This window comes from Thermobia domestica, chromosome 1, assembly GCF_964235325.1.
Source record: "Thermobia domestica chromosome 1, izTheDome1.hap1.1, whole genome shotgun sequence".
Taxonomy (NCBI): Eukaryota; Metazoa; Arthropoda; class Insecta; order Zygentoma; family Lepismatidae; genus Thermobia; species Thermobia domestica.
Window position 1 is genome coordinate 337,453,822 of NC_137454.1, and position 27,652 is coordinate 337,481,473.

The window sequence follows — 27,652 nt, forward strand, 5'->3', positions numbered from 1 at the left end:
ATCCTAAGTTTATTTGAATACCACTCATTCTAGCTTTGGAACTTCTTGTATAAATTAACAGACAAATTCTGACCAAAGCATATATTAACTAATAAATAATAGCGTTACAGTTTCGGCAAATTGACTTTGCCTTCATCAGACACATTATGAAATACAATTTTTAAGCTTACAGCTTATATACTTCTTAAAATGAGAGGAGGTATGTATGGAGAAAGATATTGGATAAAACAGAGAAGAAAGAAGAGGTATAAACAGGTGTATTGAACAGCGGATAGACAATTAAAAATTTATGTTTTTCAAAGGTGAAAGTTATTCATTACGAATACACAGGTGTGCCAATTAAAAGTTTAGCTCTTAAGTGAAAGTTGATCATTAAAAGTTGCATATGTATTAATTAAAAATTGTTAAAGGAAAGGACGAATATGATTGGTTCATAGAATGACCTCCTCTCATTTTAGAAGTATATAAGCTGTAATCTTAGAAATTGTATTTCATAATGTGTCTGATGAAGGCAAAGTTAATTTGCCGAAACTGTAACGCTATTATTTATTAGTTATTATATGGTTTGGTCAGAATTTGTCTGTTAATTTATATAAGTTTATTTATTTATATTTTTGCCATTAATAGAGTATCTCATGAATACCTGAAGTTCAGAAGATGAAAATTGGTATATAAATACGAAAAAAAAAACGAACTTATGTTACTTCGAAAATTTCACTCCTAAAGAGGAGTAAGATAATTTCTTTAATGTTCGAATTTTCGATTCTTTACCCACAAAATTGTCTAATGTGAGAATTCGCTTAAGTAGAAAATGTTAAATTCTGTATATAAACTCTTCAACTTTAATAATAATAAAATTATATTTGTATGTGTGTGTGTGTGTGTGATCAGTTTTTCGCACAGAAATGAGTAACTTAGAACTAACAAATTTGGTACTCAGACAAATCTTCTCCAGACATAATCCTATTTGGAGACCTTTTTATTTTTTATTTTCGGCTCGAGAGGTCGGATGGTGGTGAAAAGAATAGGAAAACGTATCTACGTTTCTCGCGGTTTCTAATAACAACTTGCGGATAGACTACCTTCATTACCTTATGGTTGTGCGGACTTAATTAATAACAGAGAATAAATACCGGGAAATGTAATGAGGCTTTTAACTAACGTTTTGGATTAAGACCCGACAACAACGACAGGTGTCTGCAACTAGTTAAAAATAGCAGAACATGTACTTAAGTGTTTTCGAAAATTCCAACTCTAAGGATAATAAGGGAGTTAATTTCTATATGTTAATTTCCTTTTTTTATTATTCAGAACGTGCTCAGTGTGATTTTTTGCTAAAGTTGGAAGTGTGAAATTTGACATATAACACTTTAACTTGAAATAAAAATCTGGTGGGAAACCGTAAAGACAATCACTCAAAATCAACATATTTAATGTGGGAGATATGGATAGCCATCGTCGCTCGTGAAGATGTTACCGGATTGAATCCTATTAACGAATAAACTCAGGTTATCCCGGCCTGGGTAATCACTCCGGCTATCTATCACAAAAAAAAGAAACGAATTCAACTAGCGTGATCCTAAGAAACATATTTCCATATGAGATATGGATGACCACCGCTAACGTCACCGTTACCCTTGAAGATGATAACGGATTGAATCCATTACTAACTCGGTTGAGATTATCGCTCTCTATAAATATCCACTTTCGATCAAGATATATCGTGTGCAGTAACATACTAATATTACAATCTTATAGAGCCCCTTGCGTGATCCTAATAACATTGCAATCTTATAACGCTCACTTGCGTGGTCCTAATAGCATTACAATCTTAAAAGACCCACTAGCGTGATCTTAATAACATTACAATCTTATAAGGTTTCTAGCGTGATCCTGATAACATTACAATCTTATAGGGCCCACTAACGTGCTTCTGCTAACATTGCAATCTTATAAGACTCACTAGCGCGATCCTAATAATATTACAATCTTATAAGGCCCACTAGCGTGATCTTAATAACATTACAATCCTATAAGGTTCACTAACGTGATCCTAATAACATTACAATTTTATAAGGCCCACTAGCGTGATCTTAATAACATTACAATCTTATAACGCTCACTAGCGTGGTCCTAATAACATTACAATGTTACAAGGCTTCTAGCGTCATCCTGATAACATTACAATCTTATAGGGCCCACTAACGTGCTTCTGCTAACATTGCAATCTTATAAGACTCACTAGGGCGATCCTAATAATATTACAATCTTATAAGGTCCACTAGCGTAATCTTAATAACATTAATCTTATAAGGACCACTAATGTGATCCTAATAACATTACAACTATACAGGGCCGGCGCGAGGGGGGGTCGAGCCGTGCCACCGCCCAGGGCGGCACGTCTAGTGGGCGGCAAAATTTGAAAAAGAAAAGAATACTATTAAAATATAATGCTTGGTAATAAGCTCACATGGAAAAATAAAATTGTGTTCCCTGAGAATGTAATTAAACTTCACTCGCATTCAGGAAAATACTCACTCAGGAAATTCAGAGCATTCCCCTTCATTTCCAATTATCAAACTACTAGCCACAGGTATCTCGTTCAAGATTTCCCTTGCAGCGGCGTAGATAAGATTTTCAGCTAGGGCAGATAAGATTGTCAAGTGTCTTTTATATTTTTTTTCCATTCAGCAATATTCTAATGCTCTACTCCAATTACGCAAAATGTACACTCCCACTTAAGACAGGCCGTTCTAGCCTACAGCACCTAGAGACATTTAGGTTCTAGCAGTGAGTTTTTAACCAATTTACAAATTGTTCATTATCGTATCTTATCAACAATATATATATTTATATATATAATGGTTTTTATATTTAAGCAATACAAGTTTGACAGCGTCATGGCCGAACACATTAAAAGAACCATGGGAGGACAAAATAAATAACATTAGTAAGGAAAAGATGTCTACAAAAATTTTATTCCAATTCTTAGTAAGTAAATTGAAAGTAAAATACTGTTTTTGTTGAGAGCTGCAACATATTATACTATAATGCTAGACTGTACACCAGATATTTCTGGTACAGAACAAAGGATCGTTCGTTTTGTACAAATTACATACAGTAATGGAGCATGGCTTATAAAAATTTGCGAACACTTTCTTGGTTTCGTACCAGTAAAAGACATCACTGGTCTAGAACTGACAGAAGCAGGGCCGCCCACAGGGGGGATGTATGGCGCAAGCTGCGCCATTGAGAAAAATTTTGGGGGGGATTTTTCTCTACTTTCGAACTAGCAATTTTACTGTCGGAATAGCATTAAAACACGATTTTGAGAAGCTAATTTTCAAAAATTTTCCAGGGTGAACCCCCGTACCCCCTGCTTCGATACTCGATGAATGAAGTACTGCGCAAGTAGCCGTATGAAAGGAAAGGTTGGTTTGTTTTAAAAGAGAAGGGCCGCCCACAGGAGGGATGAATGGCGCAAGTTGTGCCATCGAGAAAAAAATTGGGGGGAATAAAAAAATTGGGGAACAATTTTACTCTAATGTCGAATAAGTAATTTTGCTGTCGTCAGAATAACATTGGAACACGATGAGATTTTTTTTTTAATCTCGAGAATGAATCCCCCTACCCCCTGCTTAGAAACTCAATGAATGAAGTACCGCGCAAGTTGCTATATGAAAGGATGGGCTGGTCGGTTTATCGCTTTGTGGATATATCTGGATCAGTCTGCATAAAAGTAATGCCATTTTTATAATTACTACTGTTCCTACTACTACTACAAGCATTCCATAATACTACTACAGGAAATAAAAACAACAAAAATAACAATTACTAGTACTATAAAAACTACTGCTACATTGGGCAATTGTTTTTAGAGGACTTGAGTTTTGAGGAGGGAAGAGATTATTGGTTTTGGGGGGGAGTGCGCCATCAGCTTTGGGGGGGATGGGCACCCCTGGACAGAAGTAATAATTAAACAGCTAAAAGAAATGAACTTCTATCGAAGACATGAAGGGGCAAAGATGTGACAATAGTTCCAATATGAAAAGCAAAGATGAATTCCCAGGCCCTCTATGTTCCTTTACTAAACTTTGTCGTTAACGATGCGGTCACATCATCTCAGTCCAGCGTTTCATTTATTTATTTTTATTTTTATTTTATTTTATTTTTTTTTTTGTATAGTAAAAAAAGTTTATGATTTTTTTCTGCGTCAGTTCAACGTTGGGACATACTAAAAGAGCATATTAGCAGCCTCACATTAAAACATTCAGCACCACAAGATGGGAGAGCCGAGTTGATGCTCTGACTCCACTTAGATATCAAATAGAGGTTTATGATACTTTACTTTAAATAAGTAACGACAATAGAATAGATACAATGATCGCCCATGATGCTCTGTGTATAGCAAACCAGCTGCGTGGCTTTACTTACCTTTGCTCACTCGTTATCTGGTATGACTTTTCACTCCACATAAACATAATAAACAAAAGTAGGCTATCCATGTGTTGGATGCAGTCGGGTTTCTTCAAAATATATCTAAGTACTTTGAGAGGAGCAGAAATTATGCAAAGTTCAACTTTACTTAGTTGATGCGATGGAGTTGGCAACAGCATTAGATATGGATGACCCATGGATAGGTAATGCAGTGAAAGCTCGAAGTCGAAAGAAGAAGAGACGATTTCAGTACGAGCCAGAGGATGAAGCTATTGAAGATCCATATAACAAAATACAAGATCGATTTTTATTACAAATTTCTAGACGTGATTGTGTTAGCTTTAAGAGAAAGGTTTGAGCAACTTAAACATCACTGCGAGTATTTCGATTTTCTTTACGATATAAGTAATCTGAACGATATGCCACCTGCACTTTTGTCTGAAAAGTGCCTGCATTTTAATACGCAAAGAATCGAAAGATATTAACCCCAGTCATTTGAAAGACGAACTGAAACTATTAACCGCTATAATTAAGCCTAAAAGTTCACCCAAAGAGACTAAAATTAATTAAGGAATATGACTGCTCCCTATGTGGGTGTTGCAGTTATGATTTTGTTTACCTTACCAGTAACCGTGGCAAGTTGAGAAAGAAATTTTTCGAAATTTACTCTAAGCGTATTAAAAATTATCTACGTTCTTCCATATCTCAAACACGTTTAAGTGTCTATCAATGGAACATTAATTGGCTGAAACATTGGACTACGCGAATGTGATAAAGGAATTTGCTCATACCAAAGCAAAAAAAGTTTTCTCAATTAAAGTATGTTAAATTCGTGTATTTCTATTGTGTTTTAGTACATAATAAGTCTTAAGCTAATTATTTACTTTTGCTGTAATACTATATGATCTTTCTGCTCCATGCTATATTGGAAACATCTTTTGATATAAAATAAGCTTAAAAATTAAAATTCTTAATCGGACTAAAGCATATATTTAAAAAATTCTGTATGCCCTGCTGTATATCACGTACAGCGAAATCGAGCATACTGAATATTGTGACATGTATGGAGTCGTTTAAATGTTACGTAAGCATTCGAGAGAGCTAGTTCATTTTTTTTTTTTTTTTTGGTTTAATTTTCCTTTTCATATATGTTTTTAGATATGGTATCTTACTTTTCTTAATACCTGAACGTCTTCTGTCAAAATAAGGTTTGCGGATTAAAGGGGCGGCATTTGAAAGTACCGCCCAGGGCGGCAAAACTGCTAGCGCCGGCCCTGCAACTATATAAGAATTACTTGCGTGATCCTAGTATCATTACAATTTTATAAAGTCCACTAGTGTGATCCTAATAACATCACAATCTTATAAGGCCCACTTGTGTGATCTTAATAATATTACAATCGTATAAGACACACTAGCGTGATCCTAATAACATTACAATCTTTAAGGCTCACTAGCGTGACCTAATAACATTACAATCCCATAAGACCCACTAGTGTTGTCCTAATAACCAAACACGTGTTCCAGCATTTAAAACAGTTAAGCTATGATAAGTGTAGTGTTTGTAGAGACATGAACTAGAAGTAGTTTAAATGATTATATATAAGTAGCTGGTCCAATCAACATTTCTTGAGTCAGTTGTTTCATGTCGTATGAAGATAGGACAAACAGCGTATAGATTCAGACTATTGCATGATATTGAGGGGTGTCATGTTAATAGTCAACTATGATTTTTGGTTGTATTAATAATTTGAATATTTATGGACGAAAGTGTTATTTGGAAAAGAATTCAGTATCATTATTCTGTGAGCGTTAGGCTTAAGGTGATGTTAATCTTAGCAACCATTATTAAGAAATATTAAGGTAGTATATTAGCTGGATTGAGAACGCCTAGATTAGGAAGATTGAAGCTAAAGCTTCCTTGCTTTATATTACACACAGGATAAAGGATGCATTATCAATTTAGACTTCCTATAAAAACTATTAGCCTTATGCAGAGTCGTTCTGACGCGTGATTAGTGCCATACTAAAATGTTCGACTAACATATGTTTCCTGCAGTAGTCAGGCCTTTAGTATGACGCTAATCATACGTCAAAAAGACTGCATAAAGCCCTGTATTTCCAAATGGAATCGTATTTAAAGCATTGTTGCCTGGAAGATACACAACCAAACAATACTAGTGTGAATAGTGGGTTGTATATCTCGCAGGCGTAAATTGACACCACTATGTATTTGAGAATGCTCTATGATTGCTGTTCATGAGTATGGAAAATCTTATACCTAAAACGAGTCTTTACGCCTGTCTATCGATCCGTCTGTGAAACAAAAAAAGAAGCGAGAGAAAGATATTTTGTTATGGTCTCAGCGACCCTAGGTTTCACCTCCACCTTTATTCTTCTACCACTTTTGGATCCCATAGTTTGGAAGCCTATCCCTGAAACGAATAAGACTCAGAGCGAATGTGTAAGTCTTTCTCATAACTCTTCATTCAAGGATTGGCATCATAGACTTAACTTCTTTGTAAATACTCCTTTTGCCATCTCTATCCGTACTTTTGTTTCACGTTCGCGTTTTATGTTTACACTATTAACAGAACATGCCTACTTACTTAAAATAGTACAGAAACAATAAATAATTTTAAAAATTAACAAGAAGACGAAGAAAAATATCTTATTAAACCAGTAGCAAGAACGACATTCTAAAAGAGTTATTTTTAAATTTAATGCATATTTAAATGACCACCTGCTTTCTCTCTTTCAAATTGATGTCTGTTGCTTGTAATTCGGAACTGTCTGGTTTAATTACTATCCTATCTAAAGGGGATACACTTGCATTCATGAAATATTAATTTCTCTTAGTGCGTAGTGCTGTTTTACTACCTTAGAAAGTGTTTCTTAAGGGAGGAGTTGTATTATAGTGCAGATTGGCTTTATAAGGACTGAATTTAAAACACGAACCAACTTAAAAACGCCAACCAATTTGCCCTAGAGTGCCACTAAAAAGCATGAATGCTATCTAACCAAGCCAAGGTAGAAGCGTAGCAGGGGCCGCACGGTAGCGCGGAGTTGCGTTCGTAGGAGCAGGCGCGTCAGCAACGGTGAGTGTAAGCATAAATGAGGTTAATGGAAAAACCATATGGCATAAAATCACATGTCTTGCATGTAGCACAGCTTTGCAACACTTCTATGATCGCTTTGTACACTGCCCTTAAATAGCACTTCACTTCATCATGTTTTCCTTATGAAGTACTACGTGAAGAGCATACTTTGCATTGCGTATTCCTACCTTATTATGCGTGTGAGAGATAAGATCCCGATATATTTTGATTACTTACACAAATCATATTGTGAAATCAAGCAACATATTTCTTCCATAGATTTTACAAATTTATGCCACCCAGTGTCATGCAGTTGGGGGATGAGCGGGGCGACAGTTCGAGCGCCGAAGTAAGAGGGCGCAAAATTCGGGAGGAAAAAGAGAAGAAACAAAGGAAAGAAAAAAGGGAGAGGAAAAATTACTTGGAATATTACTAGTATGTGCTTAAATCCTCTTCCTGTTTTAGGAAGTGATCCTAAAATGTTACTCATGTTAGGAAATTGCATATGCACATAAAATGTAAGGAAAAAGTAATAAAAAATGCTCAAAATCAAGGAAAAGCAGGATTTATTTTTGAAAATTTTCTTACGCTTCGCGGCTGCTCTGTCGATCTCACTCATATGTACGGGAGCGCCTTCGTATACTCTCGCCCCGGGCGCTGATTTTCCACGGCACGGCACTAATGCCACTCTAAAATAGGATATCATTCTGGTTTCTTCTTTTCATATTGGTTGTTAGTTTATGTCATTAGCAAAAAAGGAGCCAGTCCAGTATTGTCCAAGAAGTAATCTTGTATAACTACTGTGACATTAGACATGCTCATCAAGTGAGCACTATATCAAGTAGCTCATTACTTTCACTATACGAGTAGATAGTAAATTTAATATATATTACTACTTATTTACAAGGAATAAAAATATATACAGTACACAGTTTACTAAACAAATTTATCATGTTTCATTTCAGGCCAATGTTGAAAGAGATTAAGAGCTCAGGAGAATCTCACATTCTATTGGACTGTGCCACTGAGAGAATTTATGATGTCCTAAAGCAAGCCAAAGAGGTTGGAATGACAACGAATTATTATACATACTTGCTTACCTCACTGGTACGTATTTTGCCTCAAAGATCTCTTTTATTTGAATTACACTTAATTTTGCTTGGGTCCAAGACAAATCAAATTCCCTCTGAAAAGTTTATTCTCTTATGTCTTCTGATGTCTTCTATGTATTATTCAAACTTTAAACTGAGATTTTTTCAAAAACACCCCTTTCAGGTAATAACTTTAGACAGCAAATCCTTGTTAGATGAAAGTCATAACATTTATGAACGTTATTATAATTATCTTGTTCTAAGTACGTGTATGATTATCACTAGTCAAGAGGAAACGTGAGTTAATTAACTATTAAGAAATAGACAAGAATATTCTAATCAATTTGTTAAATTAGGAACTTCACGAGTTAATGAACTTCAAAGAAATTACTATTTATTAAAGAAATTTTATCAGTGAATCGTAGTTACATAGAGAAATACGTTGTATATCAATAAAATATAACTAAGAAGTCAATGGTATGACGGTTTCAAAGAGTTCTGTTTCTTCCTCAGTATAAAATATTATTTTTAACAGTGTTATATTATGCATATTTCTATGTTCAATATAGGAAGTATTTCTCAACTTACATAATGACACGGAAATAATTCTAATATTCATACAAAACAGAAGAAAGGAAAAGCTTGTTTCTGGTTAAGATTTCAGTTTCAAATAAATTTTAGGACCTTTTTCAGTTCTTATGAATATCGAAAATCAATCATCTTTCGAGTATTAATAGGTTCAGCAATTTTTTCCATCAATTAGAGAACATAAGATAGTTGAAAAACATTCATTAGATTTCATTCACTATTATCGTTATATTATCCCTTAATTTCATGACTGCTGACTTCAATTATAAACAATGACCCACCACCGCACTAGCGCAGCCATCAATTTTTACAGAAATTACAATAAAGGATTTAGAATGAAGAACGCAATTTTTTTTAGTATTTGTATAGCTTAAAATATATTAAACAAATGCCAACCAAAAAACAACCATGCCTGTTGTTTTGTATGGTTGCGAAACATGGTTGCTTACTCTGAGGGAAGAACGCAGACTGAAAATACTTGAGAATAAAATCCTGAGACGAATATTAGGACCCAAGAGGAAGAGGAATGACGGATACTTCATAATGAGGAACTACATAATTTATACTGCTTATCAACCCTTGTTAGGATCATGAAGTCTAGGGGGCTCAGGTGGGCAGGTCATGTGACCAGCATGGGTGAAAGAAAACGTGCATTAGGAAGACCTAGACGCAGATGGGAGGACAATATTAAGATAGATCTCGCAGAAATAGGAATACAAAGTAGAAATTGGATCCAGTTGCTAGGAACAGAAGTCAATGAAGACCTTTTGTGAACTCGGCATTGAACCTCTGGGTTTCATAGCCCATAGTGTTAGTTAGTTATAAATCTATATTATTGTACTGTCAGTTACATTGCGACGATCCTTGGTTAAATGAATACACCATATATTCTTCCGCGATAAAACAGCGTCTCGACGACAGAAATTGTGCATACAAACAAAATTAACATATTTTTTAGTTTCCACATAACTAGTCCACTATACTTACTACAATATTATTGAGGACACTTAAGCCCACACTTGTACCCTCTTTCGACCTCTCACTCTTTTTCTTCTACCATAGCTTCTAGCACATCCCTCATGATGAGGTCTTTCTCAAGTCATGTACCAATCAGTTTCTTTTCTTCCTTTTAATTACATTTTAAATTGTTCTTTACCACCCTGTTATTTATAACATTTCCACATTTTTCCAGTTCAACCCACCTATATTTTTCTATTCATCTTTACGCTCACATATCGAAAGCCTTCAATTATTTTTTAAAATCCTTTTTAGGCAGTGTTTATGTTTCTTCCTCATAGAGTATAATATTCCACACGAAACATTTTGTAATCCCGCGTAGCGTAGTAGCTAACACTCTTGCCTTTGGTTTGAACGGTCGATTCCTTCCGTCCCCATTCCTTTTTCCTCCCCGATTCTCCGGCAGTGTGATCGCCGAGGGACATCATCCCTCATACATCAGGGATTAATGTGGCCATAACTGATGAAAGCTCAGAAATCTAATTTTTAATACATTTTATCCAGTACCAGATCTAGAAGATAAGAACTGGGGGGCCAGTCAGAACCCAGACTATGATAAGTATATCATGAGTTCACTACAAGCTTTCAAAAATATATAAATAAATGCTTCAATTATTTTTGTTACTCAAAAAACTGGGGTGGCGTAAGCAGGGTAGATCCGCCACTGATTTTATCAGACAGTTTTGTCCAAATTTTCAAAATTTTATTCAGAATCGTACTCAGTTAACCCGACATTTTCGCATATTTAATCCTATTGCTCATCTGGGCCCGTTTCTATCCAAAATGTACTAAAAGATCACAATGTGTCCACAAATCATGAGTTGTTGGAAGAAACATGCCACTAAGTTACACATTAATTTTGTAAATATTTGCAGATTTACTATCCGTGATATCTATTACCCATCTAGTCTATTAAATGAAATATGTTTGTTGTTTTTCAACACCATCAATGAATCTTATAAGCTAGTTTATTTATTTTATTTTATCTTTTACTTTCAGGACCTTCATACAATCAACTTCGATGAATTTCGATTAAATGGGACAAATATCACTGCTTTACGACTTCTGGATCCAGATAATCCAGAACTGGAGAAAATAGTTATTGATTGGGCTCATGGAGAAAGTTATGGTCTTATGCCAGACGTACAATCACACACTATCAAGGTTTGTAATTCTTTCAATATATATGTACAATCATTTTTAGAGAGGCTGTTTGGGAGTACTTGATCACTCTCCACCTACCTCTCTAAAACTTGGTGTGGATGTACTGGAGCATTCTTAAACATAAATATTTCGATAGCTCACATACCAGTTCCTCAGTGATGTCTTGACTCAACTACGATAGGTCTCATAGTAGTGGAGCTATGAACTTTTAAAGTTCACTCACTTCCTGTTTTTGGCACCCTATAACTCTAAAACTATTCACTTTTGAGCACAGGTCTAAATGAACTTTTCTCTTATTTTCATGTGAGGAATGTTTCCAAAATATTGTGACTCAATTATGTAACACCCTGTATAATGCTGTATGGTATATTTTGGAATTCTTTCAGTTACCAGTGGAATCATACGTGAAAGGCTCATTTCTCCATCGCCGAAGATATGGCACTAGTATATGGACACTCTCGGCAGAGCATTGCTGTATACACAAGCATACTACAGTTTTCGTAGCTTTTCTCGGTTTCACTGAAATGTGCCATAAAGCGTTATTCAAGGGAATGATTCAATTATGGTTTGAAAAAAGTTGCATAGTTATTTTATCTTTATATTTGTGTTTGTTGAACTTTTTAAAAGTTGTCCAATACAATTATGGCATATTAAAAATATCTATGACTTGAATCTAATACAAATAAAATAAAGAGTTTGTTTGTGTGTTTGTCTATCTGTGTGCGGCCTGGGGACCAGATGAATGGAGCGAGAGTTACCAAATTTTGGTCACGGGTACCTTGGTCCAGGCCACAGATCAAGACGAAGCATTTTTTTTTTAATTTAGAACCAGGGGGTCTCAAGGAGGGCTTTTAGAAAATGACCGATATTAGTGTCAAATTCATAGTTTTCGCGGTTGCTGAGATCAATGGTGAAACTCCGATTGCATTCACCCCATTCGGCTGCGGGCCGGAGGTCACCGGGGGAGGGATACCGAGACATGTAAAAGTAATCCAAAATTACCTATATTAGTGTCAAATCCATAGTTTCACGGTCGCTGAGATCAATGATGACACTTCCATTAGCGATTACTTGCAAATTCAGCTACCATTGCATGCGGGCCGGGGGTCAGCGGGGGGGGGGGGGGGATACCGAGACATGTAAATTAGCCCAAAATGATCGATATTAGTGTCAAATCCAGTTCCGTGGTCGCTGAAATGAATGGTGATACTCCCACAGGCGTTGACTTCCAAATATAGCCCCCATGCGAAGAATGGGTATATTCAGCTAGTAAGAAATAATTAAAAATGTAAGTCCAATACGGTAAGTTTATTTTATATTTCTTTTAAAACCTTCCTGTACATAAAGCGCAATAATATCCTCTATTTAAAAGAACGAAATTCATCTCATATTTTCTAGAGTTTAAAATATAAAGAAACTACCGCCAGAACCGTCGTTCTTGTGAACCATGGTGAAGGAAAGTGTATCTGTCATACACGTGTATGTTCTGCATTAGAAGTGGATTCTTGTCGTAGGTTTTGTGATAGCCAAAGATGTTAAAGTCAGCAACAATATTGTCACTGACAGCTGATACATGTCTCTCGTATAGAATAGTTAAAGATCTTGGTGATAAAGAATAGCTCCGAATATTTTTAAGTAAAGAACAGTAACTCCTCTTCATTGTAATTTGCCCTTAATAGCCTAATTGTTCTTTTCACAGACGGAAACAGCTGTAATGTATGACGCAGTACGTCTTTTTGCAAAAGCCCTGTATGATTTGGATAGCAGCCACCCGATCAACGTGATGCCTATGAATTGTGATGGAACTACGCAATGGCCTCACGGACGTAGCATAGTGAATTATATGAAAATAGTAAGTATTCAACTTTTTTATTCTCATATACTTATATATATATATATATATATATATATATATATATATATATATATATATATATATATATATATATATATATTTCACCCCTTCCTATTCTCACTTGTAAGGTTGTTAAGGTTATCCTATTACCACAGTATATTTTTTTTTCAGAGTGTAAGTCATACGTGTATATAGTGTGGTTGAAATTGTTCAAGATGTTCCAGAGTTATACTGGAACATACCTAGGTACATACTGTACATATGTGAAATGTGTACAACCATTCAATTTTAAAATAAAATATCAACATAAAAGGTAGGCGTACTTCTTAAAACAAAATTCAAATTTGTTTTACTATTCAACGAAAAATGATTCAAGAAAAGTGCAAAGGAAGGTCTAAGATTAAAGAGTCAGAACTTTTACAGCTTTTAAGTTTTCGAAAGTGAGACTTACAGACGACAGACTTTCAAAGAGGCATGATCGTTGGTGCCCGTCTGGTTGGAGCTTCAGTGGCAACAGTGGCGAACATTGTGGAGGTATCGAAAGGCACTGTGTCCAATGTCACGAGGACATACACAATTCATGGGTAAACGGCGTCTACAAAGCACAACAGTGGTCGAAAGACAATCCTGTCAGATAGGGACCGGAGGGCATTAAAACGGATTGTAGCAGTTAAAAAGAAGACCACTGCAATGAAAATTACGTCTGAACTCAATTCCGGCCTACAGAACCCGGTTTCATCGAAAACAGTGAATAGGGGAACTTTATAAAATGAAAATTCATGGCAGGGCCGCTATCGCCAAACCCCTGGTCACAGCAGTAAATGCAAAGAGGCGTATCCAGTGGTGCAAAGACACAAGACGTGGACTCATGAGCAGTAGAAACACGTAATGTGGTCCGATGAATCGACCTTCACCTTGTTTCCAACAACCGGTCGTGTTTACGTATGCAGAACACCGTCGCAGGCCTATGATACAGATTGTCTGCTCCCAACTGTAAAGCATGGGGATGGCTCTGTTACAGTATGGGCAGTGATATCGTGGTTTTCTGCAGATCCCATCATAGATCTGCATGGAATGATGAATGCTAAGGCGTATGAGGCCATTTTGGGGGTCCAGGTTCTACCTATGGCCCAAATATTGTTCCCTAATGGTGATGGCATCCGCCAAGATGGTTTGGCACACTGTCACGCTGCAAAAACGGTGAAATCATGGTTTGAGGAGCATGACCAGGAGCTATCATACCTCACTTGGGTCCTACAATCACCAGATCTGAACATCATTGAGCCATTGTGGTCTGAGTTAGAAAGGCGTGTTTGGTCTCATGACCCTCCACCTGCATCCCTTAAGGAACTGGAACATGTTTTGGAGAAACAATGGTACAAAATTCCACACATCACGATTCAGGAGCTGTATACGTCCATTCTACGTCGGATCCAAGCTGTTTTGGACGCAAAAGGAGGTCCCACACCATACTAGGTATGATTTTCACACTTTTGCAAACGTTTTAGATGTTTTTGTCCAACCCTTGTATATTCCGTCCGTGTATGTAGTGGAGTAGAGGCCGAAGTTTAACATATCAATACAAAGCATTAAACTTGTTGATTTTTATACTTAGATAGTTTGTCTAATTCTCCCTCTACATCCCAAAATAATTATAGTTTAGTGTTATGTATGACAAAAGTATTTATTTTTATTTTTTATTGTTTTTTATTTTATTTATTTATTTTTTTAAACAGATGTAACAGTTGGTTCATATTTCATAAATAAATATTTGATTAATAATTCAATACTAGAGCATTATTTGCTTTTAGGATCAAAAGATCCAGTACATTTCAATCAAAATTTTCTTGTAGGCCTTATATTTGGAGAACTACATATAGTATACCCCCCCCCCCCCCCAAAAAAAAAAAAAAGAACGAAAACTCAATTTAGGGACCGTTCAAAAATGTTGTGGCTCTTGATTCAATTGGCCCAAAAGATCCAATATATTTCAACAAAAATTTCCTTTAATAGGCCTTATATCTAAAAAAACTACATATCGTGTTGCCAAACCGAAATTTTCTTGTACGCCTTACATATGAAGAACTACATATAGTGTAGCCGAATTCAAACTATCAGTTAACTCAGTATGATGATGCTTGTTCCGTAGAAAGTATGAAAACTCGATTTAGTGACCGTTCAAAAATTTTGTGGCCTATGATCCAATTGGCCCAAAAGATCCAATATATTTCAACAAAAATTTTCTTGTAGACCTTTTATCTGGAGAACTACATATAGTGTAGCCAAACTGGAACTATCATTTAAATCAGTATGATGTGCTTATTCCGTAGAAAATACGGAAACTCGATTTAGGGGTGTTCAAAAATTTTATGGGCCCTGATCCAAAAACTAATAATTATTGGCCAAGTTCTCAATCTTTCGATCCATTTTTAATTTTCCTAAAATTCATGTTTTTTCTCAGAAATGTAGCGTAATTGACTGCTGCACACTGTTGACATGACGTTTCTGAACTAATGATTTCGCTCATATTTCATAAATAAAAGTTACATTTTTTCCTACAATATGAAATAATTAACTCCTCTCAGAAAAAAAATTAAAAATAATTTATAGATTTTGGTGTTTTGTTGAGATATGTTTCTGTTAATTTCTGCAAAGAAATATCAAATCAAATCTTTCATAAGTATAAAGGGAGTGATTTTAATTATTTATTGATTTTATTTTAACTTTTTATAGTATGAGTCAGATTCGACATGCTCCAATTACAGAACAATTTCAAGCTATCAGGTACTGCTAGTATGTATTTTTCGAGATAGTTATTCTGTTCTGAATGTTACGTTTTCTTTCAAGGTTGAAATGGAGGGCCTAACAGGACCGATTATACTAGACAATAATGGTTACAGGACAGATTTTTCTTTGGATATAATAGAACTGTACAAGGAAGGATTTAGGAAGATTGGCACCTGGCACTCACTGTCTGGAGTCTCTCTTATAAGGACTTACAACGACACCCTCGTGGAGATTGGAGAAAATCTGCAAGGAAAGATCTTACATGTCGTCTCTTTGCCAGTAAGTTTGCTTTTCATTTTTAGAATAGGTTGCATTATAACAATATCAATTTTGTTTTTTAGTATTATGTGAAGTTTATTTTTCTTTTTTTAAAAAAGTCAATTCTTTAAAAAAAAACTGACAACATACTATTGCAAGATTACATTAAACATGCCCTATGTTAATAGCATGTCTTCATAGCACGTCCTTTAGATAAGCTATTCTCAAGCTATGGGTCATGTATCCATTGATGGGTCCTGAGTGAATATTTGATGTGTCGCAAAATTCTTGGGTCAGGTTGAACTGTTACATATAGCTTAACGTTCTTAAACTTCATTTCTCGAATTGTAGACGTGATTTCATTCAACTCGATGCAGCTTCAGTCCAATATATTTGTAACTATTTTGGGTCTTGTTCAACCTTACATAGGGAAGATCTTTCTGCTTCTACAATACAGCGTGATTTAACTCTATTCATTGGCAACTTTGCAAAACTCTGCTAGTTGCAGGGTATACCAGTAGTTAATATTTTGGAGTAATTCAGTTGTAGACGAATTGTAGCATTTAAATTTTCTTGGACAATATTCATTTAGGCATCGTGTTAAATTGTGCATTAAAAATTCACAATCTTCTACATTTTTACATCTAAAGATCATTTGTTGCCACTCAATTTCTCTTAGCTTATGCCTTAGACTAGAGACATTATCTAAGCTAAGGATTCAAAAATTCTTTGTCAACACCCTAGTATTACTATGTTTTACGAGGGACAATAATGCCCATAGAGGAATGGGGCAACTAAATGGTATGAATGATACCCTATGTTTCTCTTCATCACGAGTTATTTCTGGATTCTGCTCCTTGTTACATTTTTGGCTTTTTTTGTTATTTCCTTACGTATATATTTTATTGTAATTATTTTGTAGAAAACATATTTTACATTACTTACCTCTTCTTGTGAGTGTTCTTTATTTGTTGGTCTGTGTAATAATGTATGTAGTGTTGAGTTCTTCTGGGGTGAATGATGGTAGAAATCAGTTCTTAAGTAGATATTAATATTAATTCTTTTCTTTGTACACTCTGTCCTAACCTAATCGTCCTAAGCTTTTCCACAAAATGAATACATCCAGAAGCGGTATCTCCCCTTCACTTTCAGTTTCCATTTTTACTTTAATGTTGGAATGTATGTTGAACTTAAGATTCAATTAATTTATCTCATGTGTACAAATTACAGTAGTATCAAACTACACACTGAAACTAAACTTTTCGCTTTAGTTTAGCTGTTTCTAAGGTATCCTCATCCCAAAACACTATATAGGAGTTGGCTATAACTGGTGACAATGATAGTCTTATAGCTCACCATCTGCCTGTTCATAAAACATTCTTTTGTGGGTATTTAAAATATGTGAACGTTAATGCAGGGTTCCTACTGGTCAGGAAAGTCAGGGAAAACTCAGGGAAAATGATGCAGGTCATGGAATCTCAGGGACAAAGACAGTAAATCAGGGAAAGTAACGAAAATTTTATAAAATATATTTTTCTAACATTAATTGTACACCAATTTCAGCTTAGTCAACCATTATAATACCTATTTTTATGGGAGGTAAGTGGGGTGTACGTATGAGCAATTGATTACAGTAAATGTTCTCATATATAAATATTTACCTATTTATTTATTCCTTATTTATATGTCAACGGCATCCGACACCTGTCATAAAAGTCAGAGAATTTCCTGCCATAGGTCAGGGAAAGTCAGGGAGAAGTCAGGGAAGTAGATTTCTCCAGATCAGTAGGTACCCTGTAATGCTAATTGAAACAACTTTACGATATATTTTTTAAAGCTTTTACTGAGAAGGGATAGAATGATTTGAAGGTTTACTATGGGAAATAAGAGCACACATCAAAACTGACTTATCATTTTTATTAATCTTGTTATCGTAAATTCTCCATGGTGTGTTGCGTTGCCTTCAACGGACCTAGTAACGTAGATATTTTTCAAGAGTACATGTAGGCGAATTCATGTGCTAGATCAAGTATAACATAGCAAATAGTAGCTATTTGTTAAGTTGTAAATCATTTAACCCTCATACGAAATGACTTTGTTCTGTACTTTACAGAGCAAACCGTATTGCATGGAGAAGAATGAGACAGACGCAAATGGAAACATTGAATATGAAGGTTTTGCAGTAGATCTTATCAACGAAATTGCTGAGATGCTCAATTTCACTGCTCAATTCTCAATTGTTGCTGACAAAAAGCATGGTTCTAGACAAGAGAATGGAGAGTGGAACGGAATGATTGGTGAACTTCTAAAAAGGGTAAGAGTGGTGTTGAAAATTTCCGGAAATTTTGAACCTGTTGGTAAAAAACAGTTTTTTTCCCGAAAAATTGGGGAAAAAAACAAAAAATCTTTGTATTAAGTTAATTTTACTAGTAATGAAACCTTTTTTTTTTTTTTCTAACGTTGAAAAATGTAAGTTGAGAAATTTCAATATTGGGAATATTAAAAAAAAAAAAAAAAAAAAAAAAAGCACTCGAAAACAAAACTGTTGCAATTACTCTTGAAAATTAATACGAGTCTACAGTCATTTCCTTTATGTGCTGATTAGTCATTTATTCGTGGATGAACGTTAATTACAGAACTTCTACAGTTACATACAAGTCTACCATCATGAAGCGTTTCTGTTGCAACAGATAAGATCCTTGAATGAAACTGAGTTCTTAATATGCTCTTTGAAAGAGTGAAGTTTTATAAATTTTAACCAAATTACTTCTTAAAAGAAAGAGCAGTAGGTAAATTTCACTAACACTCATATACTAAAACATATAATTATTATTATTTAATATTCTAATGTAGACTTTTACACGAAGTGTATGTACTGTACAAAATCTTGTATGAAAACAAATACCTGTTCTCTAGTGCTACAAATTATCTGTAATAATAACGAAATATTTTGTGGAAAATGTAACGCGTATTGCTCAAGCAACTTCAACGTCACCAACTGAAACAAGCGTATTTTTTATTTTGTTATTGTCGCATATGTATTGTAATTCTTGTAGTTATATAAACTAGTTATATATGTAAAAATTTCCCTACTTTAATATAAGAAATATAAATACTCAATGATTTGACTGTAAACTAGTAAATATAAAATAGTTTTCATTTTAGAATCATAATATAGCAAAATATTCGAAAATTTAAATTTTCCCCAAACTTTCCGTTTTTGTTTCTTTTTCCAAGCTCGGGAAAAAACTGATTTTTTTACCCAAAATTTCAGTTTTTTTTTTTTTCAGACCTTCACAACACTAGGTAAGGATATATTGTCGTTAAGAGATAGATACTCAAGATTGTCATAAGTCAGAGAGCCGTTACGACAAAAAAAATACTATTTACATATTCGTATAATTTACAATTAGTAATCATAAATTCTATATTATTAGCATGTAACAGGGGAGGGGGGATGCCCAAAGATGAAACACTATAAGGTTGTCTAAAAAGTATTGAGCTTTGGAGATCAGAATTGAGAAAGCATTTGTTGTGATTTGGAAATGACATTATCAAATCATATGTCCAACATTTTGTTCGATGCCCTTCTGCTATTTTTTCGGCAACACCATAATCTCATGAATATAGAACTTTAGTGCTTTCTAATAAAATAAAAAAGACACAAGTGGTTTTCCCAGCCCTCTTATGAAATTAATTTAGCATCATTCACGGATTTCTGCACAGACCGAAACAAATCAGTCTGGTGATGCCAGGTCTGGGCTATATGCTGGATGTATTAAAACCTTCCAGCCAATTTCCCTCAATTTCTGACGGATTGCTAAATATGTATACAGCGTGACAATATCAGCATGGTATATGATAACCTATGTGTTGACTATTTCGGCATTTTCTTTTAAAGTGCTAAGTGAACTCGCGCCAGTGTCTGATAGTACAGACTTGAATCTACCGTTATGCTCGGTAGCAGCAGCTCGTGATGCACGATGATCTTCCAATCCCAACACATACACAGCATAACTCCAGTAGGCGTCAGTGTGGGCTGTACCACAAATTGTGGACTCTTTCTTCACTTCGACTACGATCTTTTTCGCCCATTATTATCACATGTTATCTAGCCCTTTCCGGATGCTGGGTTTTTGGGGTATTTTTTAGACTTTCAGTCAAGCAGCTACTGCATCGTCACTATTTATCCTAGGATCATGGTTCATACCTCATTCGCTTCAGAATAAAACTGGCTTTCAAATGGTACCACTTACATGCTCATACCGTACCAGGAGAGGGAAAAATGATGTCAAAGGGAAAATTTCGGAGGGAATTTTTTTTTCACACTTTGGGCCCCTCTGGAGCGGCCCTGTGTGAACGTAGAGATCTCAAAAAAATCTGATGAATAGTACTTGGTAGACTGAATGTGTGTACCAAATTTCAAGCTTTTATCTTGAATAGTAAGGGCGGGAGAAATTTTATCAAGAATCCTCACAATGCCTCAAATTACCGCAAAAGACCATTATCTCAGGTAAAAAAATTCCTGAGACATCTCTAATTACCCCAGGGTGATGTTTCGCCCATCATTCTCTTCAGAATAGAACTGCCATTCAGACTGTATGACTCACGTGTCTCCATCATGTATCTAAGGCGGAAAATTCCCGGAAAAAGGGAATTTTTGGTCTAAATATCTCTTTTTTCAACTTTTAGCCCCTCTGGACCCCCCCTGTTTTAACGCAGAAATCTGAAAAAATTTGGTAAATACTACTCGGTGGACTGAATGTTTGTGCACAATTTCAATCTTCTACGTGAAAAAATAAGCCCGCAAATATATATATACCGACCATGTCCCATTTTTCCCTATACAGAAGTATATTTTGACAAAAATTCCCTCAGACATCCCTAATTACCCTAGGATAATAATTCGACCGTCATTCTCTTCAGAATAGAACTGCCTTTCAGACGGTATGACTCACGTGTCTCCATCATGTATGTAAGGCAGGAAAATGACGAAATACAGGATTTTTTGGGTAAAAATATCCCTTTTTTCAACTTTTATCCCCTCTGGACCCCCCTGTTTTAACGCAGAAATCTGAAAAAAATTTGGTAAATACTACTCGGTGGACTGAATGTTTGTGCACAATTTCAATCTTCTACGTGCAAAAATAAGCCCGCCAAAAAATCATGAACATAGGCTTCATAAGAGAAAAAATATATTTTAAAATTATGACGTCATCACCTCCTATGTCTGGACGCAGGAAGGTGTGAAACCATACGTAATGTCTTCTACAATGCCTCTGGTCTTGAAAAACAAAAAAAAAACGGACGAAAAAGCTCAAATAGAAGAGTTATAACGCAATGTACCATGAAACACCCGTATGGTACAAATTGTACCATAGGATCCCCAAAGGGCTAGTTCCCATCATTCATAATCAACCGCTTCAGAAATGACTCCAGTTCATTACATTTCAGTTGAGATTCGTAGATAGAAATTCGATCGAGTAAATGTTTTTGAGTCAGATCATATGCCAGTGGCGTGCCGTGGAAAATCAGCGCCCGGGGCGAGAGTATACGACAGCGCCCCCGTAAATATGAGTGAGGTCAACAGACCAGCCGAGAAGCGCCACCATATGGTTGGTGTGAAGCGAAAGAAAATTTCAAAAATAAACCGTGCTTTTCCTTGATTTTGAGCACTTTTTATTACTTTACCCTTCCATTTTATATTATGTGCATATGCATTTTCCCAACATGAGTAATGTTATAGGGAAGCAGAAAATATTTCAAATAATCTTTCTTCTCTCTTTTTCTTTCCTTCTTTTCTATTCTTTTTCCTCCCGAACTTTGCGCCCCCTTATTGCGGCGCCTCGGGCCTTCGCCCCGCTCGCCCTCCACTGATCGGCACTGATCATAGCTCATTGATGATGTCATGCCAACCGCTTACATGCCGGTTCTCCTCGACTTTTGCGAGAACGTCATTCACTTTTTCTGTGATTGGTCGCCTACTACAAGGAGCATGTTGGACATCCAAATTTCCAGAATGAAACCGACTGAACAATATCTTGGCTGTTGCTTTTGATAACATACCTTGTTCATAAACGGGATATACTTCTTCACGATTTTGCGCAGCATTTAATCCTTTATCGAAATAAAGTTGTAAAATGTAGCAGTTCTACGGAAAATTCCACTCCTCTTCATGGTGCAATATCTTACGTCTGATTATAAGCATACCAACATTTTTTTTCACAGCTACTAACTTCAACTGTCAGATATCAAATGACATTAAACCCGATCCGTTATGACTTAACTCTCGCACTACCAACGGGGTGGGGGATACTTTGTGCCCAACACAGTATGTTTCTTTTTGTAATTATTCTTCTAATTGTTTCTTTAAAATTGTTATATATATATATATATATATATATATATATATATTATTACTCAATATGTTTAGCTAAAGCATATACTTTACGATGATACAAATTGAACGTTTGTGCGTCTTGCTATTTTAAGTTGCTGGCCACAAAACCCCCCCTCCCAAGTCGTTAGTAGGAAATATGAGTGACATGTTACTCCTAGATGGCAGTATACTAAATAGTTGTTTCCCGCCTTTTTTGAATTTGGCGGTTAGTCTTATCCCGTGTACTGTTTACTTCAGTCACTGTATTAGTGTTTCTCATAAAGTTGCTATTTTAAGTTGGTGAGCACAAAGTAATCCCTGCCACCCCATTGGTAGATGTGACTGACCTTTAGAAGTTTCAGTCCTAGATGGCAGTATAATAAATAGTTGTTAGTCTTATTTCGTATACTGTTCACTTCAGTCACTGTAGATTTTTATGAAAGTTTCTAATTTGTTTCTTTTGCGATATATATGTAATCTTAACAGGTGAGTACAAAATGACCCCACCTTGGTATTCCGCGTTACAAAAAATACCTAGGTCGTACGAGGGTTAAATATCCTGAAATTTGGGACACTAACGCCATCTCGTACGCAAAAGGCTCACTACTTCTTAGACTACCTTATATCAATTGATAGAGCTTATTGCGGTGAACAAAATTATGTGGGTGAGTAAATCCTTATGCGTAGTTCTCGAAAACCGACAAAAACGATTTCTTTTGTAACGTAAAAATTGATGCTATAGTTTAACCACGTCGTCAATTAAGGTGAAACTTTTATTAAGGTATAACGTTATCAAGCTTTCATTATGACAGTAGCAAGACTATAGTTCACATTATGGCTTGTTATATATATAGTCTAAAATTATGGTTTAACTCTTAAACCTTATCTTTTGTTTAGCTATAACAGTGTGCAAATGTGGGACATATATGAACCGATAAGTGACATCATCAAGCTGAACAAACTGATGCACTTGAGAGTAAATTATCATGCGTAGTTTTCGAGAAAAATAACTTTTTATGTCACTGAAAAGTATCTCGTTTGTTGTCAATAATAATTAATACTTTTTATAAGTATTATTATTACAGGGCTCATAGTGGTCTAGTCTCTCGTAAATAGTTGAAAAGTGACCAAAAGTACACGAAAAAGTGACCAAAAAGTGACCGAAAGCACACGAAAAAGTGACCAAAATCTCATCATGCTCCTTTTTTCCTTTGTCAATTTCTCCATCACCTCTCTCTTTGTTTGTTGTTTTGTTTCCTCTTTTCTTCTTTACTTCTTCTTTTTGAGCTTCCTCCTTTCTTAGGTTTTCTAAGTATGCTTTGCAGTTACAGTAAGCAGCCTTAGCAGATGTAAGATGATTCTGAGTAAGTAGAACCAGTCCTGGCCTATTTCCGAATTTCTTCATCCCAGACATTATATTTAACTTAGCATTGAGAGTTCTCAAAGCCATGAAATATTCAAATTCATCGCCTACTCTTAAGAAGAACATACAAGAAGCATAACACAGGACGAACATGATGAACAACACAAACACACACACACAACGTTGAGCGGAACGTTAACTATTACGAGAGAAAACTAAAAGACTATTATGATAGAAGAAAGAATAGACACAGAAGGGTTCTCAACCCCACCTTGAGAGCTTAAGCATCCACCAACCATCCACTGTGCTTTAGAAAGAATAAAAGCTGACTATATTTCACATGTGGCAGCAAGTTCTGAAGCTTTCAGATGAGTAATGAGTAACAAGTTTCTTCCTTTCTCCATTTATTTTTATATTTTTAATCGAAAACTTCCAATGCAAAATATAAATCACACGAAAAAGTCACTTTACCTTCCAAAAAAAGTAACTTTTAGTGACAAATTTGTAAAAAAAAAAAAAAAGTAACTTTTAGTGACCAACTTGAAAAAAAGTAACTTTTAGTTAAAAAAGTGACTCGCTATGAGCTCTTTTATTATTATTACTACTACTACTACTACTACTACTACTACTACTACTACTAATAATAATAATAATAATAATAATAATAATAATAATAATAATAATAATAATAATAATAATAATAATAGGTTTTTAAGCATTTCGGGAAATCGTGCTAAGGAGTACAGTTTTGGTAACATTTACACTGGTATTTATATATTTATATTCCTACGTACACAAGCACTCATATTTGGTTGTTTCTTTGTAGAGAGCAGATCTTGCCATTGCAGATTTAACAATTACTTACGTACGTGAACAAGCTGTAGACTTTACTATGCCTTTTATGAACCTAGGTAAGTAGTACTGACATAATTCACACACATATACAGACAATGATTTGCGTAGTTCCATCTGTGTCCTGCATATAAAAACCGTGCAATTAAATGACATTTGGGTATTGTCTGAAACAAAATTTCCATGTTCCAAATTTTGTGTCTTCGTATGTTCAGCGGTTCAAAGAAACATGTGGTATTAGTAAAATTGTTCCCTCCTGTCTTTTTTTTTTTTTTTTTTTTTTGTGTGTGTGTAATATTTGCATAAGTCGTGCAAGGATATAAAATGATTGTTCGCTGTGAAAAAAAAAAGCCAAAACATTTCAAATGTCTTGCCTATAATTGTAGCATACCGGTTCAAAGGAAACACACGAAAACGGTACCTTCCCCTCCTCCCTCACCTTGGGGTGGAATTTTGAAAAATTCATGATTGTGAAATTTTCCGCAAGTGTTCTGTCATCACAATCCAGTTTTATCATTGCTATTATTTAATAAATTCCTTTTCACTTTTCGATTTAATCAGGCTTCAATTTTTAATTTGCCATTATAACTAAAATCACAATCAATCAATGTTCCATCATGATACAAACATTTTCCACAATCCACAATATGCAATGTAGAAGGCATTTTATCACATTTTGTCAAAAGGATCCGAGATGCTGATTAGTGAGCATTGCGCTTTTGGTATATTAGATATTAGAGACAGTTAGCTTTCAAACCTCAAACCTCTTATCATAATAGAGAAGGTAAGGAAAAGAATACTACAGAGAGATTCTGGTAGTTTGTCACTACCAAATATGAATTTTATTCTTTGTTATCACTGACAATTATAATTTATAATGATTATCAATGACTATCATAACATTCATAATACCGAACCTTTGCACATGCTACTAATTTCTAAAGAATAAACGCAAGAAATTGGATGACAAAATGTAAAACTAAAGTAATATTAGAAAGATAAAAGAGCTTTTCTATTCATGCAATAAAATACTTTTTGTACATACGGCGCAAATTTTTATATGTTGGCAGCTCGAAATTCAGATATCTTTGTATTCGCATTGCGTAGGGCTAGTTATTTTATTAGTAAACGTCATCTACAGTAATCTAAACATTAAAGACTAACCGGGAAATTCATCAGCTTTGAAACATACTATAGTATGATACAAATAGTCTTTTGTGTGTAGTACAGCTCACACGAAGATGACGTAAGCACTCTGTCGACTTTTTACCCATCTTTAAAACACTTTTGGCCGTACCCTTGTCCTTAGTACTATTTTACACTGAATCACGTCATTTATTTAAAAGCACAAAGGTTTTTAGGAATATTTGGATATTTTCCTTTGTTTGTTTTGCCCAGTGGCGTATTTACGATTTTGTTTCGGGAGGGGCTTTGCTAACTTTCGGGGGGGGGCTTTGCCTGGAAATGTGAAAATTCTGCAAGATATTTCATTTAATTTTAGTATACTAAGTAAGATTTCGGGGGGGGCTTAAGCCCGGAAGCCACCCCCCTAAATACGCCACTGGTTTTGTTTGTTGTCAATAGTACTTTTAACAATATATAATGACTAACTAACTAACTACTTGGCGTAACAGACCAAATTTCTGGGCCTGAGCCGCTCCACGCCATCTGTTAGCGATTGGTGGAACTACGTCCAGCCTAGCGACGAACTCGTAGTCAGCGCGCCGCGTCGCCCTATCGGTGACCGGCGTATCGGGAGCTTTCTAGATCTAGTGGCCGTCACGTCTTTTATTCACGTGACTTCCCAGTTTGCCTCACGACGATGGGTGGACGCATAAACTTGGGGAAGCATCGGCCGGGAATCGAATCCGGGACCACGCGGACACTCTAACCACTCGACTACGGGGTCCCCAATATATAATGACAGAACTTATAATAAAATACCGTTGAACTGTTCTCATATCTAGATTTATTCTTTGTTCATTTTCTAAATCCATAATGTTAGTTCACCTTGTTTTCGCATCCGCCTTTATTTTTAAACTTTTTAGTTCTATAATTTTGGAAATACACCTTATATTCAGAAATATAGGATATTTATGCTATATCAAGCCATTATTCTAACTTCTAGCCTTGCTCTCATCACTGATCGAAAGGTTCATTTTATAGATTCATTTATATTAGAACTAGTTACTGTCTTTTTTTTTTTTTTTAATTGACGAGACGTTCGAAGCTTGAAAGCTAAAATTGGGTAGGTATTTGAATTAGAGCTTAACGTCTCTTTTGCCACCGAAGGTATATGAGATGTGAACCTACAGTATAAAGTGGAACTCGAACCACTATAATGCGTCCCAATTTTTCAAAGCTCACCCACCGCGAATCGAACCCGGGACACTGTGCACATCAAAGGTTTAAAAGCTAAGAAGTCTTTATATAAGAAGTCCTATTGTGGGCATATATAAATCAAAATAACAGATACTTAAATCATTATTTAAAATACAAACACAGTTATGAACCTAAATAGAGACACACAACTTTCAAACCTCGAACGACTCATCGACGTAGAGCAGACAAGTGAGCAGCAATGAAAACGAATACTAGGAAAGCAGGCCTGGTTTTGTCCTACTGGATGCAGTTTTGGGTGTCTACTACAGCTGAATATTATATTATACTATATTTAATTAGGACATGAAACCAAAGTTCAGGGTGCTATTAAAATAAACTTAGAGAAGTAATAAAATTTGCAATGTTAACTTTTAAAAAATG

General features: G+C 35.3%; 1 protein-coding gene across 2 annotated transcripts in view; it reads left to right on the top strand.

Annotated features, from left to right (window-relative positions):
* LOC145663205 (glutamate receptor ionotropic, kainate 2-like) overlaps nucleotides 1–27,652 on the top strand; it is a 270,446-nt gene that overhangs the window by 206,121 nt on the left and 36,673 nt on the right. For both annotated transcript variants that reach the window (XM_081729561.1, XM_081729567.1), the window contains exons 6-11: nucleotides 8,501–8,642; nucleotides 11,231–11,395; nucleotides 13,095–13,247; nucleotides 16,098–16,316; nucleotides 18,409–18,609; nucleotides 24,864–24,948. In XM_081729561.1, coding sequence (XP_081585687.1) covers nucleotides 8,501–8,642; nucleotides 11,231–11,395; nucleotides 13,095–13,247; nucleotides 16,098–16,316; nucleotides 18,409–18,609; nucleotides 24,864–24,948 — 965 coding nt within the window. The remainder of the gene's footprint in view (nucleotides 1–8,500; nucleotides 8,643–11,230; nucleotides 11,396–13,094; nucleotides 13,248–16,097; nucleotides 16,317–18,408; nucleotides 18,610–24,863; nucleotides 24,949–27,652) is intronic.